Source organism: Pantherophis guttatus, chromosome 1 (genome assembly GCF_059756535.1).
Source record: "Pantherophis guttatus breed Tessera chromosome 1, ASM5975653v1, whole genome shotgun sequence".
NCBI classification, from domain to species: domain Eukaryota; kingdom Metazoa; phylum Chordata; class Lepidosauria; order Squamata; family Colubridae; genus Pantherophis; species Pantherophis guttatus.
The window spans coordinates 67,175,233-67,194,691 of NC_142063.1; the positions used below are offsets into that span (position 1 = coordinate 67,175,233).

At 37.7% G+C, this 19,459-nt stretch overlaps 1 protein-coding gene across 1 annotated transcript in view; it reads right to left on the reverse strand.

Annotated features, from left to right (window-relative positions):
• PLCB2 (phospholipase C beta 2) overlaps positions 1-19,459 on the reverse strand; it is a 58,879-nt gene that overhangs the window by 34,627 nt on the left and 4,793 nt on the right. Inside the window, exons 3-11 of the mRNA XM_034417870.3 lie at positions 10,988-11,056; positions 8,495-8,635; positions 7,475-7,554; positions 6,425-6,478; positions 4,724-4,799; positions 2,843-2,943; positions 2,025-2,191; positions 1,047-1,193; positions 452-609 (exon numbers count right to left, since the gene is read on the reverse strand). Coding sequence (XP_034273761.2) covers positions 452-609; positions 1,047-1,193; positions 2,025-2,191; positions 2,843-2,943; positions 4,724-4,799; positions 6,425-6,478; positions 7,475-7,554; positions 8,495-8,635; positions 10,988-11,056 — 993 coding nt within the window. The remainder of the gene's footprint in view (positions 1-451; positions 610-1,046; positions 1,194-2,024; positions 2,192-2,842; positions 2,944-4,723; positions 4,800-6,424; positions 6,479-7,474; positions 7,555-8,494; positions 8,636-10,987; positions 11,057-19,459) is intronic.

The window sequence follows — 19,459 nt, forward strand, 5'->3', positions numbered from 1 at the left end:
CCCGGACAAAATCCAGGAGGTTCCATTGGCAGAGCCGGGAGAGACAGAAAGTCCCTCCGACCAGCTCGACGCCCCACCAAACACTGAACTGCGCAGGTCAACTAGAACGAGAACTCGGCCAGGGCACCTGCGAGATTTTGTGTGTATTTATGTAAATTTTTTGAATGTTAGTGCCTTCTGGGAAGGGAGGGGTGTTATGTATTGATACTTTTCAGCGGGAGTTTCAAACCTGTCTAAGTTCTGATTGGTTGACAGCCTCTCCGGAGTTGTATATAAGGAGGGCTGCAGCCCCTGAGTTTTTGCTGAAGTCTCACCATATATTAAAGAGCTGTTGTCACTTGCTTGCTTGTGCCTCTCGTTATTCCCAAACCACTTCAGGTAGCAGTTTATCAGATGGAACTATATGGGCTCAAAGAAAACAAATAGGAAAAAACCACCAGCAAATGTGTACCTTGAACAGTATTTCAGTTGTCATAGTGTACCCGTGGGTGATGATTGGTTCCTCATCTGGAGGACGTCCCTTCCAGCAATCAAGTTCCACGCAACGACAACCAGCCAAGAGAGTTTGGCGATACATTTCAGGAGATGAGATTCCAGAAAACTGTCCAGCTGTTAAAATATTAATAAAATCATAAAACAATAACCAACAATTGGAAAGTGGATACCAGTATGTAAATGTGAGTATGAGTGAGTGTGTGGATGTAAAGTTGCTCTCTGTGTTATGATTAATATAGAAGACAATGAAAATGATTGTTCAGCAGGCAAATACATTAGGTGATGTGTAAGTTATAAGCACCCAATAGGCTTATAGGCATCTGCCCTATGGTATGATTGTGATCCATTTTGCCTATTTTCTTTGATCATCAATGGCTAGATCTTGGATGATTATCTTTCATAGCACCTGTTACCTAATCTTTTTTGAACTGGCAGAACCAGGAAATGTGGGGAATTGTAATATTAAACACATACCGGTATAAAAGTTGACAACTTGGAGAAAATGATCCTAACTGGGACAAATGAGTGCATCTTGGTAGGTATCACCATACCTGTTAGGTAAGTATTGTGGGATGAGTTGATGAAGTAGTGGGAGAGTGGTTGGTTCATATCTTGGTATAGCAACAGTTTGTTCTGAGATACGATGCTGTTTTCAGGACCACACAGGAACCAAACCATTCCCTCAGGAGACAGCTGCCCTGCAGGAGCAAACAATTGTATTGTGACTGGGAGTGGAATTCAAGGCCTTGAAGAAGATGACTTTGAATCAGGAATAGGTATTTTGCTGCCCTCCAAATGTTCTGGATTTCTATTCCCATTAGCCTCAGCCAAGATGGCCAATGACAAGGAATTGTGGGAGTTAGAGAATAAACCTTCTGGAGGAAATTAGGCGCCTGTCTCTGAGTTGGATGTTCCAACCGCACCCCCCCCCAACCCCTCAGCATTTTATTCTGACTTAAAATCAAAGGCAATAGAGGTATGATTGTTGTGAGTTATGATTATTTCATAACTTTTATTCCTAATTCCATTTAATCTTCTGGAGATTCTTTGTTTAGCCAACTTCACCCAATTTTTGTTGGCTGACAAAGAGAAAAAGGCTATAAGGAAACATTCCACAATGTTAGGACTACAATATATTTTTTTTCTGGGAGAAAAGGACTGTTAATCAAGAAAAGGCCAACTGGTTTTTGATGGCATACCCTGAAGTATTCACAAAACTCTCAGAAACCCTGAGGTATTCACAAGACTCTCAACACTGTCTTGTTCTTTTATAGGTCTTACTGTTCTATTGATATTAGGGAGGCGATTCAGCAATATATTACCAGACTGCCAAATATCTGTGTGTGTACAGTACGTATATGTGTATAGATCAAACAAGCACACATGAACACATTCACTACTGCTTTATGCTTCCTATCCTGTTCACATCCACATAAGAACTGGACAGTGTATAGCACTCTATTGTCTCTATAGACTTGGGATCATGCGTGGGATCATGACAAAATCTCATTCTAATAGAAAAGACTCACCTCTTTGAATATTCATCCCACTGGGCTCATATTTTTCTATGAGACCCTGTACTCTATCTGGTTTGGCAGGAGGGAAAAGCGTGTCATTGAGGTGGGAATTTCGCTGTTTCTTGTTGATAAATTTTGTCAGGTGATCTTTCGTCATGTATGGCTTGGCTTTTGAATGGCTAAGGAAAAACAATGAAGAAGAATGTCTTTAGAGGTCCCTGGAAAAGCCCCACTTAGAAGCAAGGCAACTTTCAATTTTTTTAAAGTATTGAACAAGCTTGTTCCAGCTTATCGTTTTCTGCACTGCAGATTCAGCACTATAAGACATGAAACAACTGGTGCAAAAATAAAGCTCAATCTAAAGCGCTTCCTTTATCACCCTAAAACTTTCCCAAACATCTGCATACTGAACAAATGAACAACTAACACCCATAAAGAATTTTCTTTGTAGAGAAAATGGTATATAATAAGTTATACTAGCAGTAGTAACAGTACATAGACTTATATACTGGCCCACAGTGTTTTACAGCACTCTCTGGGTGGTTTACAACGTCAGAATATTGCCCCCAACAATCTGAGTCCCAATTTCAGAAGGATGGAAGGCTGAGATAACCTTGAGACCTATTAGGATCAAACTCCAGGCAGTGGGCAGAGTTAGCCTGCAATTCTGGATGACACAGAATACAAATACAGAATCCCAAAAGACTCATATGAATCCAACCAAACACAAAGCACAAGAAATGCTGAAGGATGAGAACTGTACTAGATTTCATTGGATTCACCCAGACTCCCTTTACCTACATAGTATCTCTTACACTATGAAAGCTTACTGTGAGGTAAATATTTCATCAATATCTGGCCGAGGACACAGGTTCATCAGGAATGTTTTATACACTGTTTCAGGAAAGTCTTCTGGGTTGATACCATCATTCTGAAAATGAAAGAGCAGCTCAAGATAAGATTTAACAATGTATTCTGAGTTGTAACATGAATTCTTTCTCCTGAGCCTAAATATGACAAAGAGATCGTTGTATGACATAGAACAAAGAAAAGCTGCATGTGAAATAGAAAAATACATTTAGCAAGCATTTCAGTTTTCCCTTAAGAATGTAATTTCTTTCACAGAACAGATGATGTAGCTAGAGTAGTTTTATGGGCCCTTCCACCTGTAGTGTTTGTAAAAGTGCCATGTTGTTGTGGTTCCTTTACCTCAATATGTTGTTGCAACCCTTCTCTAGCTGAGATGATTAGTTTACAATTTAATTCTGGCACAGCAGGAAATTCTGCAAATGGGAAGCAAATTCTTTTCCATCAGTGAGAATTTGCAGTTTATCCTGGTTGCTTGGCTCACCCTCCTCTTTCCACACCTGAACTTAGGAGAAGTACTGAGCATTGCAAGAATGGCAGTAGTGACAACACTTGTGGAATAGTGCAAACATGCAAACATGCATCTAAGGGTTTAGAGGGTAAAGTTGGTGGCTGCATGTAAGGGCATTGAATACTATATATGTACTAAATTTGGGGATTCCCAAAATTATTAGCCACAATTCAAGAATTTGTGATGATGCAGTCCAACACAACTAGATTGGGGAAGAGTAGTATAAAACCAAAAGGATTACAAAGTGAAAAATCTTATGACTATAACTGTGCTTACAATTTTACACAGGGCAATATGTACTAACTATGTCAAAGTTCCAACTAACGAACCCAAGCAAATCAGAACTCTGAGACTAGAATCCTCCTCAAATATCTTCTTTATTGAGTACATATCGGCACAGCTCTAAAGGAAAACCAACTCTAAATCTTTCCTGCGGTTTCAGCATAATTAACAATAGGAAATAACCCCATTCCCAAGTGTCACAGGTCATGTTGGCCAATTAGGTCAAGTGCTCTCCAGGCACTCCTTCCTTCCTACCTTATCTGTTGCCAGTAGAGATGACCTGGGTTCTCACAAGAAAGCTCTCTGTTGCGTCTAGTTATGCATTCCAACCTCCTTCCCCACTTCCCCCTCTGTGTGGCAACTGAGGAATAGGAAAATGGCTGCTACCAGGTTCGGTTCGAAGTTGACAAACTAACTGTAATGGGAAACACATGATGCTGCAAAGATTGTAAATGTGGGCATTGGTTGCAAAGTTAGTTTTTTTTATCACTGCCATTAGCTGTGAATTGTTGCTGTCCAAGGCAGTTCCTAAACAAGGACTGCCCGTTCAGTTATTTCTCTAGGATATTGGTAGACTGGCAATAGATTCCAATTCACTATTTGTTTAAATGTTCAACAGTCTTCCTCTCTTTATTTTCAAGGCACGGGATTGTATCAAATGCCTTACTCTTGATACCAACCAATATGAATACATTTACCAGCAATCACTTTATTCAAGTATTAAGCCTAAATAAAATATGCACATTCTTATAGGAGCACAAGGGTATATTCATTGAATTCAGTAGTCCCAGTGATCTCATACAGACTGTTTCTACCCATTTATTTCCTGACCTGTCAGACGAAGCTGCATAGAATCCCTTTTTCAGATATGGCTGTTCAGCATAGCAAAGTTTTGGGCTGAAGGATCAAAACCATTTGCTCAAGAGTTTTGATGAACAGTCTATGGAAATCAGTATTTATTACATAATTTACATACCTTGTTCAGAATTAAATTCTAATTCCATTTATGAGTTCTGGGGTATATACACGTAAAAAAAAAAAAATTACTGACCTTCCCCTGTGGAAGATGACAGGCACTTAATGCTGCCTCTACCCTTTTTCTGTCCGCGGGAAACATTTGAAAAATACTGAAAAAGAAAGGGATGAAATGAAAGAGAGACAGGGCCACTAGTAGAAGACTGCAATGTTCTAATGGGAAGACTGCAGGGGTGGGTTCTAAAAATTTTTTACTACTGGTTCTGTGGGCGTAGCTTATTTTGTGGGCGTGGCTTGGTGGATGGGTGTGGCCAACTTTTTTTTTTAACTTTTAAAAGCATTTTTTCTACAACCTTAAGAGGTTGCAGAAAAAATGCTTTTAAAAGCCTCTGACGATCAGGCAACTCAGCTGGGATTGCCAGAGGCTTTTAAAGGCATTTTTTTCCCTACAACCACTTCAGGTTGTAGGAAAAAGCATGCCTTTAAAAGCCTCTGGCGATCCCAGCTGAGTTGCCTGATCGTCAGAGGCTCCTAAAAGCATTTTTTTCTGCAACCTCTTCGGCCGAAGAGATTGCAGAAAAAATGCTTTTAAAAGTTATTTAAAAAAGCCTCTGATGAGGTTGGCGGGGTAAGTGAGCTGCGACTGGGCTGGGGATCGGTTCGGGGGCGTGGCCAGCCAATGTTATTACCGATTCTCCAAACTACTACAAATTTTTACTACCGGTTCCTGTGAACCAGTGCGAACCAGGAGCAACCCACCACTGGAAGACTGCCCATAAAGAATAACCATTATAATACTAAAATAAACAAACTCTACTGAAGGAGAATATTATGTCAGAGTAGAATTCAAAACTCCAAACCTTCAGTGTCTAAGGTTTGTATTAGGCAGAAAAGTCACATTCCCAAAGTGAATAGAGCTGAAACTTCTGTGTTTCTGAAGCTGAACGGAGTTTTTATTTGAGAGGATGGATTTCTGAAATGTCCAACACATTTTTTTTTACAAAGATATCAAGAAATCAAAACTTTTGTATTTCAGCAACTTTCTCTCAAATGTTGCAGGCACGATTTCTGGATAATTCTAGGGACCACTGAACCAACATATGAGGCAGCAGATGGCCTATGTACTTATAAGATGCCACCATGATTCAATACATCACAATAAAAGCATTGAATAGAAAACATAAGGAAGCTCTTGAGGCTAACCAGATCAAAAATTGATTTCTGATTAAACATTTCACAATTCTATTCCCAGGAAGAAGGAATTTCCCTTATGAACTATGCCATATTGCAGCTCTGACCTTCTTTAATCTGTAAACCATAGGCCAGAAGAAGAAGGTTTGTTGATGAATCAGCCTTTTCAATGAAAATAGAAAGAGCATGAGCGCACGCATAATCGCTCATTCTTCCTAAAGCAAAGCTACAAGATAAGGCCTACTCTTTGCATAAGGTTGCCAAGGAAGTAATGCATTTAAACATCTGTCACAAATATGATACATCGGTGGTGCTTTGTTGTCAATGACAGTGTATATATGTGTGTAATCAAATTGTTAAGATGGAATACTTCCCTTGTGCAACAGACATCTACATTCCATTGTATTTTGTGGGATTGTGCCATTCCATCTGAAAAACACTGAATAACTTATACGCCTCGAATAGAGGTTAGCTGGTCACATCTTTGCCCAAATCCCAATGGGAGCCTATGCTATTGCTATGACCCAGGGCCCTCTTAGAATGATGAGTCCATCATTAACCAAAGCATTATGAACACCATACTCACTTCTTGACAGGAATTTTCCCCTCAGCATTCAGCTGCAGCTTTAGTTTCACCAGACTGCAGGAAAGGGCAGAACAGATACATTTTTATTAGTATTAGGATGATATTTACAAAGTTGTGGGACAAAAAAGAATGAAGAAAGGTAGCCATTGTAGGGAAAAACAACTGAGGTAGCCCTGGTTTGATTCCCTCAGGAACTGGAGCCTGGAACTTGTGTGACTAGAATCAAGACTGTTAAAAGTATCCAAAATAGAAGCTTTAAGATCCCAAAAGGCAATTAAAGTTATCTGTTGTAGTATCAAGCCTGGATCTCTAGGTTTTCACAGAAGGAATACAAAGAGAAGGAAGGGAATACTTTAGGAAAGAAGAGCGGGGACCAGCAAAGAAATAAAGAGGAAGTCCCTTGTTTCTTTCTCCTATGGTCCCAAATGGTCAATAAGATGAATTTCGATGAGTTGATACTACTAGGACTGGATTTTTATCAGCTACCACGTGAAGAGAATGTCTTACCCATATTTGACTGTTATTTGTTTTTTGAGGGGAGGGGAAGAGTATGGATAACATATGTTTACTCGATTATACTCGATTATAATTATTATAATTATATATTATAATTATTATATTATATTATTATATATTTATTTATTATATAATTATTATATATTATATTATAATTATATATTATAATTATTATAATCGATTATACTTGATTGCAGAAAATATAACTTCAGGAACAGAGTGGTCAATGCCTGGAATGCATTACCTGACTTTGTGGTTTCATCCCAAAACCCCCCAAATTTTAATCTAAGACTGTCTACCGTTGACCTCACCCCATTTCTAAGAGGTCTATAAGGGGCATGTATAAGAGCACCAGCGTGCCTTCCATCCCTGTCCTAATGTTTCCTCTATTCGTATATGTATGGACCTCCTAAAACAACATTACACTCCAATGTTTTTAAATGACCAGCTTTCAACATCATTCAGTCACCATACTATATTACTAGAACTGTCAAGAAATACTTGGAAATACAACCTTTGTCAATAACTACTCACATTTTCTCCAGAAAAGTGTAACGGGAAGCATTGTATATAAAGGGGTTCCTAATGAAGTCCATGATATCATCTGCCCATTTCTGAAAAATGAAGCCAAGGGTATAAGCTGAAAATCCAAAACTTGCAAAGTGAACATCTACATTTCAGCACATGAGTGGCTCTGCCAGGCAGTATTTCCACATGGAATAAATGCTCGTTTTCTATTATGGCTATCTTTTCTAAAGACAAGATTCTAATCTATGCCACTTTTTGGAATCATTGACATTTACTTTTTATGAATTTAAACTAAGTGGAAGCAATTGACATCTTTCTCCTTCTATCTAAAATGGATGATCACGTTGATACTCATACTTAGGCAATTGTCAAAATAAATTAGTTTAGTTTAGTTTAGTTTAGTTTAGTTTAGTTTAGTTTAGTTTAGTTTAGTTTAGTTTAGTTTAGCTTAGCTTAGCTTAGCTTAATTTAGCTTAGTTTAGTTTAGTTTAGCTTTGTTTAGTTTATTGTCATTGCATTTCATACAACAAAATGAAATAGAAGGTCAATAAATATAAATTCCAAGTTTTCTTGAAGACAGTTTAGTCCAATATACTTGATTCTTCCTGCCATCTTTTGTTTACATCACAGTTCTGTGAGGTGGGTTTGGGCTAAGACATTATGAGTATTTCAAGGCCATGAAGGGAACTCATAACTGAGTGGGGGTTTGAATATGAAAGTAATCAGGCCTAGCATAACCACAATATCACACTGATATTATGTTTATTTAGCTTTTAATACAGTCACATATTATTCCATTTTTGTCCATGGATATATTCCGTGAAATATGTTAGGGAGGAAAGACACACATGTATAAAAAGACTCTGTAAACTTAATGTCCAAGCTGGTTCAAAACCAGTGTCTGCCATCTCTAATGCCAGCACTTTAAACAGAATGACAACTATTCTCTCACATATGGCACTGTGTGGATATTATGGTTAGGTTTTGCTTGCATTAATGCAATAATGTTATTTTATTTTCTAATACCTTTCCAACATTTTCTTTATAAGAAACAAAATTGTGAAATGTGAGGTCCACCATATCAGGACCAGAAACCACAGTCAATATCTTGTGAAAAAAGTTGCTCTTTGGAAAATCCAACTTGAAAACTTCTTGGAGCTTGTGATTCTGCAAAGGATAGATATAGAAATTAATAAATAAAAGCACATTAAGAAGAAAAACTGAAAGCAGAAGTGAGGAGACTTGAGAAAATCTTGCTTTAAAATTCAAAATGGGCTTTTTGAACACAAAATTATATTTTAATGAAAATAATAGTCTTTACTCAATATTTCCCCCTCTTTTTCTTTCTTAGTTATAGATGAGTTTAGCAAGCTGGTTTTGGTTCTCAGGTGTATATTATTGCACATCTTATCAAATTCCTAAAATGGCCTTTAAATGTGATAACCAACACGGGGCTATTGAAGAAAAACTGTTTTCAATATTCTGCTTCTTTAATTTGCATTCAGTCAGCACGACATTTTGAAAGCATTTTGTTTCTCTTCATCTTGTTCCACAGGCTTGGCCCTGATAAGGCCAGAATCCTTAACATCTTTCCTAGTCTAGAAATACAGGACAACCTCTAAGCAGATGTTTTAGCAAAGACAGTATCTATACTAGAATCTTGTCTATCTAATGGCTATTTTTCAAAATGCAGTTTGCTGCTTAATATAGAGGAGCATTACTACTACTGGCCTTAAAATTAAACGCATCAATTGTTACTCTGGGAAAAGGAGGAACTATTTGAACACTTCCATTTTAATGCTGTTGCATCAGGAGGAGGATAGTTAAAGAAATACAAGAAATGCCATGCAAGTGAGTCACATACCACTGTATTACAAAATGCTTACATAAACTGGTCCTTGTTTGGCCCTAAGAAAGAAATATTGTAAAGCTGTGATCTTGCTGATGCTGCACTTTCAAGTGTTGTCAAGAATGCCCTGTATCACTTTTGACCATGGGAGACTTTGGCTGTTGCCATTCAAACTGATCTTTTTTCTTTTCTGAACTCCTTTTAAGTGTGTGCAAACCTCAGCCTCCTAGCAATAGTGCACTTCTGTTGCCTATATCACACACACACACACACGCACACACACACAGAGTGTACCCACCAATTTTATGCCCAGAAGTTTTCTCTCTCCATGATAGTTTATTTATTTATATTTATTTATTTATTTATTTATTTATTTTATCAAATACATATTAGATAATATATATAAGTATAAGCATGAATTGAGTACATAAAATGAATACAATTAAAGGGAACATTAGGACAGGGACGGTAGGCATGCTGGTGCTCTTTGCACGCCCCTTACAGACCTCTTAGGAATGGGTGAGATCAACAATAGACAGTTTTAGGTTAAAGTTTTAGGTTAAAGTTTGGGATGAGACCATAGAATCTGGTAGTGCATTCCAGGCATTAACAACTCTGTTGCTGAAGTCATATTTTCTGCAATCAAGTTTGGAGTGGTTCACTTTAAGTTTGTATCTATTGTGTGCTCGTGTATTGTTGTGGTTGAAGCTGAAGTAGTCATTGACAGGTAGGACAATGTAGCAGATGATTTTATGAGCTATGCTTAGGTCATACCGAAGGCGGCGTAGTTCTAAATTTTCTAAACACAGAATTTCAAGTCTGGTGGCATAGGGTATTTTGTTACGAGCAGAGGAGTGGAGGAATCTTCTTGTGAAATATTTCTGGAAGCGCTCAATTGTATTAATGTCCAATATTCACAGTAGAAGCTTGACTCTTACTTCTAAAAATCAATACTTTTTCTCTCCTTCCCTTTCTTCAGCAATATTGTGTTTCTTCATGGCACATAAAGGAGGCACAGTCATCTCAATCTTTTCTCTTAAAATTGGTTAGCATTCAGCTGTGCCAGACTGCTAGCAGAATTATTTTCAGAGCTCTGAGAAACCTTCTCTGAACAGAGCTCCAAACAGAGAAGGTGTCATGGCCAAATTTGGAGAAATCTCTCCGTATTATAGGACCTTCTGTGTAGCATTTTTAGAGTTGGGGAGAACATAATGGAAAGGGAAAGATGCAGATGGAAAAACCTACTTTTTCTAGCACAGCTGCAGACACTTAAATCCATTTCCAAGATTGCTAAGATTTTCAGACTGGAAGTTATTTTTCCGTATCATCTCAAATTGCACATGGCCTTTCATACTATACACATTGTTACAAAGGATGGGGGGAAATGTACCACTTTTTATAACTTGCTGATAAAACAGCAGTGAGCAGGGGCATCCTGGGGAGATATGGAAAATGTCAAGAAGGTTACAACTGCACAATCAAAACCCTGCTCCTTTTTTCTGCTTGTGACAGTTTTGGGTTTGAGTTTATCACAAAAGATGTAAGGACAGTTTTCCTTGATTTCTAAATTGCCAGTCAGCTCACCTAATTTTAGGAGCCAAAGTATTCTAAATTTGAAAGACACTAGGTTAGAGAAGACTTTTATGTATCACCGTATGTCATAAACTTACTTTAGGAATCTTTGCAAATTTCCCCACTCTAGTGTCTCGGATGCTTGTAATATCCAAAAATTCAATTTCCTGCAAAATAATAAAAAAGTAGCACGCACAATTTTAGCATCTGTGAAAAACAAAAAATAAACCTCAAATCCAGATAATTTGCATAAACAGGCATATTACTTAGCAACCTAATCATATTTGGGTCTGAGCTTCACTGAACAAGAATTAGTATACAGTATATTTTATCAATTTTTCTATAGGTTTAAATCTAACAGATTCCACTAAAAGTAGGTTTAAAGGCTTTCTTTATCAGACTACTACAAAAGAGTAAATTGTAGCATCCAAGCTAGAAAAATATCAAATTGCTGTTCAATGGGTACAGCATAGAAAAGCCATTTTATGCAAAATGTATTTCTCAGAAAGATGCCTAGATGCCTAGAAATACATCGCTCCAGTGACATCTTTTTACATCATATTACTAGAGAAATTATGAAAGAGTGCACTGCTGGACCTATTGGTTAGAACAGGGGTCAGCAACCTGCAGCTCCAGAGCCACATGCGGCTCTTTGGGCCCTCTGCTGTGGCTCCCTATCGGATGATCCCACCACTGGCTGCCCCCGCCCCTCGCCCTCCCCTACCAGTCACTCCTCTCCTGGCCTGAGAAGGAAAGGGTGACAGCGGGGGATGGAGAAGCGGCCAGGGCAGAGATATAGAAAGATACAGAGAGAGGGGGAGAGGGAGGGGGGAGGGAGGGGAGAGAGAGATATGTCAAAGGGGCTTTGTGGTTCCCAGTGTTTTTTAACAACTGGTTCTCTGCCCTAATGAGTTTGAGTTAAATTTTAAATTGATTTTAAATTGGGTTGTTTTAATTTACGGCCAAAATATTTAATTATTTTAAACTGCTTTTAATTTTGTATGTACTGTTTTTTACTTTGGCTGTTCACCGCCCTGAGTCCTATTTGGAGAAGGGCGGTATAGAAATAGGAACAAATAAATAAATAAATAAATAAAATGAATAATGACCAGCTGGGTAGGTGTGGCTGGGTGTCATGTGACTGGTGGAAGTGACTGACATCGAGTTGGCCATGCCCACCCAGGTTTTGTGGCTCCCGGTGTTTCTGCCTCAGGATTGTTGTTTCTAAGTGTTCACATTATATATCTACAGTGTTATCACAATTCTTCAGCTTGCTAAGCCCTAGCTATTTCAGGGGACAAATTACATATAATTTGCAAAGGAATATTAACACTTCTCAATTCTGTGCGCTTTTAAAAACAAAGGCAAATTTATACATTTCTTTCATCTAAGAGTAGGTAAACTGTTGACTACCGGTAATCTTCCTTTGCAGATGGTTTGCTTTGTGTATAAACAAGGATCTAGAAGCTAGTGAGATGGGGAAAATAAGGAAGTATTGGACCCTTGTGGTTCTAATAGAAGAAAATTTCTGTAAAATTGTTGGTGCTCTCTAAGCTTGGCTGGTTGCTTGTGGACATTTCATTACTAACTGGCTAGTACCAACAGAATACCAAGAACTCCACAAAGCAAAGAAAATGTGCTGTTTAAATTTGGAAAGAGAAAATGGCTGGGAGACAATGGGTTGTTACATCTCCTAACACTTCTCTACTCAAAAAATCATCTTCAAAAGCTGGTTTCAATATAAAAACAGTTCTGGGACATAGTGGGTTTTCACAGAATGCATTTGAAAGAGATCATGCAAAACCTAGATGAATATGTTGAAATAATAGATAATTATTCTGGCAAGAATTCCATGAAAAGAATAGAGCTAAGAAGACATTCACTAGAAGAAACAATATAGGCAGCTATTGGTCTGATGTAGCTTTTGTACTATATGGAATATATGTGGCAGGCATCAGTCTCCAAACTCACTCCATTAATGTCAATTTTGCTCTTTAAGCTTTTGTTAACATTTTCAAAAGCACTTCAGCCAGACAGGGTTGTGAGGATACAAATTCTGGAATACATGGCTAACCTTAAAGGCTGATTTAAATTCAAAATTTAAATGTAAATTAAACATTGAATGTGATTTGAAGGCAAATCTGGTAATCGCCTCTCCTATATTTAAGTATTGTCTCTGTTTAATTTTCTAATTTTAAAAAGTATTGTATTTCCAAGGCAAATGTAAGAGCCGATATTTTTATATTTGTTTCTCCCTTTATGTAATCCACTTGTACTTAAACGGAAATAACCTTGGCTTCCTGGAAAATCTACCCTTCTTTAACTCAAAAGGTCTATGATTCATGTCAGCCCAGGGGTGAAATCCAGCAGGTTCTGACAGGTTCTAGAGAACCGGTAGCGGAAATTTTGAATAGTTCAGAGAACCGGCAAATACCACCTCTGCCTGGCCCCAGAGTGGGGTGAGAATGGGGATTTTGCAATATCCTTACCCCGGGAGTGGGGAGGGAATGGAGATTTTGCAGTATCCTTCCCCTGCCATGCCCACCAAGCCACGCCCACCAAGCCACATCACACCCACCAAGCCACACCCACAGAACCAGTAGTAAAAAAATTTGGATTTCACCACTGTGTCAGCCCCTAAAGGTAGCCTAGACAAGACACCAAAATCATGAGTACTGATACTACCTTTATATAAGGTTACACTAACAGAATCTTATATGCCCAAAAGCACTTCTCCCCTTCTTTGCCTTTACTTTCCAGAGAACTGGAAAGGAAGGGTCCTTTCTGAGATGCTTTCTCCACCCCCATGCCTTCTGTGGGCTGAGACATCTTTTGTCTGACCATTGCTTTGGCTGTGGCTCTTCCTCCTTTCTTCCAAGGATATTCCCACAGCCCATTAAAATTATCCAACATGCATTAAAAATAATGTGCTTGTTCTTTTCTTTGACTTTTTCTAAAAACCAGATTAAACATGTCACCATTGATTTTGCCTTGCTAGCCTTTCATAAGGTCCTAAGGGCCTGATTATGTGCCTGGGCCTAGGCCCCGAAGTGTATGTAGGGAACCGCTTCTTGCTTGTACAAGTGATTTGGGTTTGCTGTTTCTCAGCTACTTTGTATTTTAACTTTTGTAATGCTTTTGATTTGATTTTAATTCTAGTCACTGCCCAGACTCATTTGTTGAGACAGGTGGCCATATAAATTGAATAAATAAACCAAGTTATATTTTTTGCTAGTTGAACTGAGTGTCATATGTGCTTGCTCTGATCTGGGTGTGAGGATTGACTAGGAGTGGAAACTGGAAATTGGAAATTGCACAGTAATTTTCCAACCTTTACAATATAATGATACCCATTCCCAAATAGATACATTTGGCATTAAAGACAAATCTATACATTTCCTTCATCTGAGAGCAGATAAGCTGCTGACTAATCTTCCTTTGCAGATGGTTTACTCTGTGTATAAACAAGGATCTAGAACAGGGTTGTCAAACTCGGTTTCATTGAGGGCGGCATCAGGGTTGTGTTTGACGTGGGAGGGCTGAGGGAGGGAGCATGAGGCATGCCAAGGTGTGGCCATGGTGGGCATGACATAGAACTCGTGTCAGGGGCAGCTGTGGTGGCCAAGTGCTAAGGCAGGACTTCCCTGAGACCCTCACTCACTCTCATTATAATCCCCTTCCTTCCTTCCTTCCTTCCTTCCTTCCTTCCTTCCTTCCTTCCTTCCTCCCTCCCTCCCTCCCTCCCTCCCTCCCTCCCTTTTCTTCTTTTTCCTTCCCTCTTCATTCTCTTTTATTCTTCCTTCCCCTCTTTCCTTCTTTTTTCTTCCATGCTCTCTTCCCATCTTCCCTTCTTTTTCTTTGTCTTTCCTCTTTCCCTTTCTCCTTTCCTGGCCCTTCTTGCATGCTCAAATGCAAAAGTGGAAACATTTCTCCTTTTGTTTTGTTTTTAGTTTGTTTTGATAGCCCTCTGCCAGCAAAAATGCGTGCCCCCCCAGCCCCATTTTTACTAGCAGAGGCCCTGTGGGCCAGTCCTTTACGTTTCCCTGTTTCCCCGTGGGCCAGATCTAAGCACCCAATGAGCCGAATCTGGCCCCCAGACCTAGAGTTTGACACCCCTGATTTAGAAGATAGTGAGATGGGGAAAACAAAGAAGCATTGGCCACTTGTGGTTCCAATAGACAAGAGTTTTATTTTATTTAAGATAAGAGCCTGGTGGCATAGTGGACTAAACTACTGTTAAAGTAGTATTTAGCTGCCAGCTGCCTGCAATTACTGCGAGTTCAATTCTCACCAGGCTCAAGGTTGACTCAGCCTTCCATCCTTCCGAGGTAGATAAAATGAGGACCCGGTTTGTGGGGGCAGTAAGCTGACTTTGTATAAAATAGAACACCGCTTACGAGGGCCCGAAAGCCCTACTAAGCAGGTATATACAAAAGTATGAAGGCTATTGCTTAAAAGCATTGTAAGACGCCCTGAGTCTCCGGAGAAGGGCAGCATATAAATCAAACTAATAAAATAAATAATAATAAGTAATAATATTTCTAGAGTTGTAGTCATGAGTTCAAAATGAAAAACTGCACCTTTTGAATTATTTATTTATTTATTTTTTAAAAAAACAGAACTGGCAAACATTTTTATACCTCTAAAGATTTTGGAGAGGCAGCTACAGGGATGTGTTGCAAAAAGCAGCAAACCAAAAACCAAAAACAACAACAAGATTCATGACCATCTAAAAAGACAAGATAATGTAACTATGATCAGGACCTAAAATTATCCAGGTGTCCAGGGTCTGATAAACAAAATATTAAGTGAGATGAACATTCAGGTGGATCTGTTCCAGAATTTTATTTTGCAATTCTAAGATTTAACACTTTCCCAGCTACCACTATATGCTCAACAAATAGTGCATACTTCACATGTGGACTAATTCTCAAGCGTTAGTTACTGCAGAGAAGGAAGTCACTGCAAACCACAGTCTCTGACTTTCTGCTAGAAAGCAATAGTAAGCAAGTAAAATATTATGCAAACTTGTCAGCTCTGTTTTTGTGCGGTTTTTCTTTGAACTGCGAAATAATTGAATCCCTTTCCTATGCATTATTACTAGTCCAGCACAGTTATTATCTAATCACCACATCATATATATATGAAGTCCAAAAAGACAGAAATAGTGCTATCCCAGTCTCCCATAAGTCTCAGAACAAACAACACAAGATGTCTGACAAAGCCTGAAAGTGGTGATTTGAGATATCACCCCACTATGGCCATATAAACAACTTGATCTACATAGGAAAAAACCCTGACTAAAAAAGTATTATACATTTGAACCTATGAATTAAAAGAATATATATATATATATATATATATATATATATATATATATATATATATATATATATATATATATATATATATACATGCTTCCTTTAAAAAAAATATTTTTTAAATATAGAATACAAACAAATGCAACAAGAATGAAAGATACTGAGAATATAGTGCAAAAGGGAAATACTAAACTAAACTAAACTAAATATGACCAGAAAACCCTTTATTAACAGAAAAAGCCCACATAATAACTACAGTACTTAAGCCTAGTGTTAAATCCAGACCATAGAGAAACATATTGCATCAACTTCTTATATTTAATACATGCAGATTTAAACAAAAAACAAAAAACAATAAACTCATACCCAGGATCCATTCTTTAAAATCTGAATGGTAAGCTTCTTTCAAGTTATATAAAATTATCTTCTTTGCTGGCCCCTAGATCTGATACAGCAAAGCTCTTCATGAGATAAAAGTCCTTAAGATCCTAAATGGCAATATTTATTCGCAAAACTGAATTGATGTATGTAGTGATATGAAACAAAAATAAGGCTATAGCTAGAGAAGAGAAGACCACATAGTTAAAAAGTTGTTGCTTTCCAGTTAAGTCTATATCTCTCAGGGATCCTAAAATTGCAGGCACCTCAGTGGGTGCTAGAATATTCGGATCATGCTATTTAATGCACATTTCAATTGCTAAGCAAATAATATAGATAAATCATATTTAATATGCAATCTCTCAAATTCCTTAAAACAGACATTAGTAATCAACTGATTTAAAGTGTTGACCCCTTGTTTAGGCCAAGAATCCCAGTAAAACATCTTCCTCGCTATTTTCACATGTGGGTTAATTACACAGTGCCAAAGCCTCATGCAATTTTTGGATCATAACATAATCTTTTATGCATTAAGTTTTTAAAAAATGTGCCTGGCATTTTTCAAGGCTGAAAGTCAAAATCCCTATTAAGTATACCTGGCCCCTGCCAAGAAGTGTTACATGCTTGCTATCCAAATAGGCCCAGAGAGAAGAATAATCATAAAAACTCTTCTTCCAACACATGCAGAAATTAAAATAAAACCCCAGTGATGTAGTTGAAAATCTAGTATGTTAAAGTTGCTATCATCATAAAGTAACCTCAATTTAGTTAAGGCTGTTCAAGGGGCTTTAGCTTCCCATAAATATTTTCTCATCAACTTATTTATCTGTGTAAAATATCTAATATGAATTAATATTGGAATCCCCCTAGAACAGGGCTGGCCATCTCCTGGCCCATGAGCTGGATGCATCACGTGCTGGTCACGCCCATGCCCGGTTTAACGAAGGGGAAAGAAGTCCTGATACGTCACGTGACACTGTTGTGAGTTTGACACCCCTGCTCTAGAATATACATTAATCTATCTAATATCCATTTTTATAACATTAATCTTGCCCCACAAAGACTTAATGGGAATTTTAACTTATCTATTAAAGTTGTATCTATACATTTGGATATATTTGAGGCAATGGCAAATCATTTCTGAAAAACCTTAGCAAGAAAACTGCAGGGATTTTCCTAGACAATCTCCAAGAATTGGACATGATTCAATGGAAGAAAATAAAATAACATATTTGATATACTTTGAGAAAGATATAGAGGTAGCTGTCAACTTATGACCATTTGTTTAATGACTGTCAATGTTATGACTGCCTCTGGAAAAGTGATTTATGACCTGTTTTTGAAGTTATAACCATTACAAATTCCAACTCCAATTGTGTTGTATGTCGAGGGCTAAGTGTAAACATATGTATTTTATAGAGTCAGTAGATATTATATATAAATATTATAGTAAATTCCAAAAGCAACAAACTAAATGTGTTCCAGTCATACCAGAATATAAACCATAATGCTATAAGTTTTGTTGACAACATTGCATGATTATCAAGAACAGCTATAATATAATCAGTATATAAAAACAATTTATATTCAGTATCAAATGCCACTACACTTTTATTTTCTGGAGACAAATAAGAAAAGCCAACGGTTCAAAAACCATATTAAAGATTAAGAAACATAGGTGATATCCTTGCTGAGTGCCACATTGTAACTTCATAGGTTGAAAGATAAATGCATTTGTAAAAAATCTTGCCACTGGGTGCCAATATGTAATTATAGCTCAATACACAAAAGATAGTGGAAATCCATATCTTCCTAGAAAACATGTTATGAATTCAGCCTGAACCATGTCAAAGGCCCTTCCAGCACCCAATGAAATTAGAACACCTGATTCCAAAGTATCTGTCATGATATCCAGGGGTGAAATCCAGCAGGTTCTGACAGGTTCTGAAGAACCGATAGTGGAAATTTTGAGTAGTTTGGAAAATGGGCAAATACCACCTCTGGCTGGTCCCAGAGTGGGGAGGGAATGGGGATTTTGCAGTATCCTTACCCTGGAGTGTGGTGGAAATAGAGATTTTGCAGTATCCTTCCCCTGCCATGCCCATCAAGCCACGTCCACCAAGCCATGCCCACAGAACCGGTAGTAAAAAAAATTGCATTTTACCACTGATGATATCTATAATAACAATCACCAAGCAGATGCTTATCTATTTTTTTTATAAATCCAGAATACGATGGCTGAATTATAAATGGTATTATTTTCTGAAACCCGTCTAGTGTTTAGTGTCCGCATTAAGCAAAGATATTAGTCCATTCCCTGTAATCCTGTGGGGTCTTTCTCAGGCTTTAATATTACTGTAATATAAGCATCATAAAACCATACAGGGAATTTAGAAGTATTAAATGATTGACTATAGGCCTCCACCAACATCAGTTCCAATTAGACTATAAGAGTTCCCGACCATGCAACTGAAACACCATTTGTTTCAGAGTTCTCCTCAGTTTCATGGATTACAACATCTCTGAGATTTCTTGTAATTTTTATTTTTCCTATCTAAAAAAAACTTTTCCATTTCAATATTTCCCAGGAAATTGTTACTTCCTTGCTTTTTAGTTAAGGGTTGCTTACTTGATGTACCTGACTATAAATATAATATAATAAAAATATAATAAAACTGATAATTGATAGAGCCTGGCTCACAAAATATCTATCCATCATTGGTCTGAATTCCAGATATAAAATTTCATTATTTTTGTTGTATCAAATAATAATGCCAAAAATTTACAGCTTCTCCAGATTACCAATACTTCTGGCTGAAACATTTTGGGGTATTCAAATTGTTCTGAGCATAGAATCCCCCTAAATTTTGT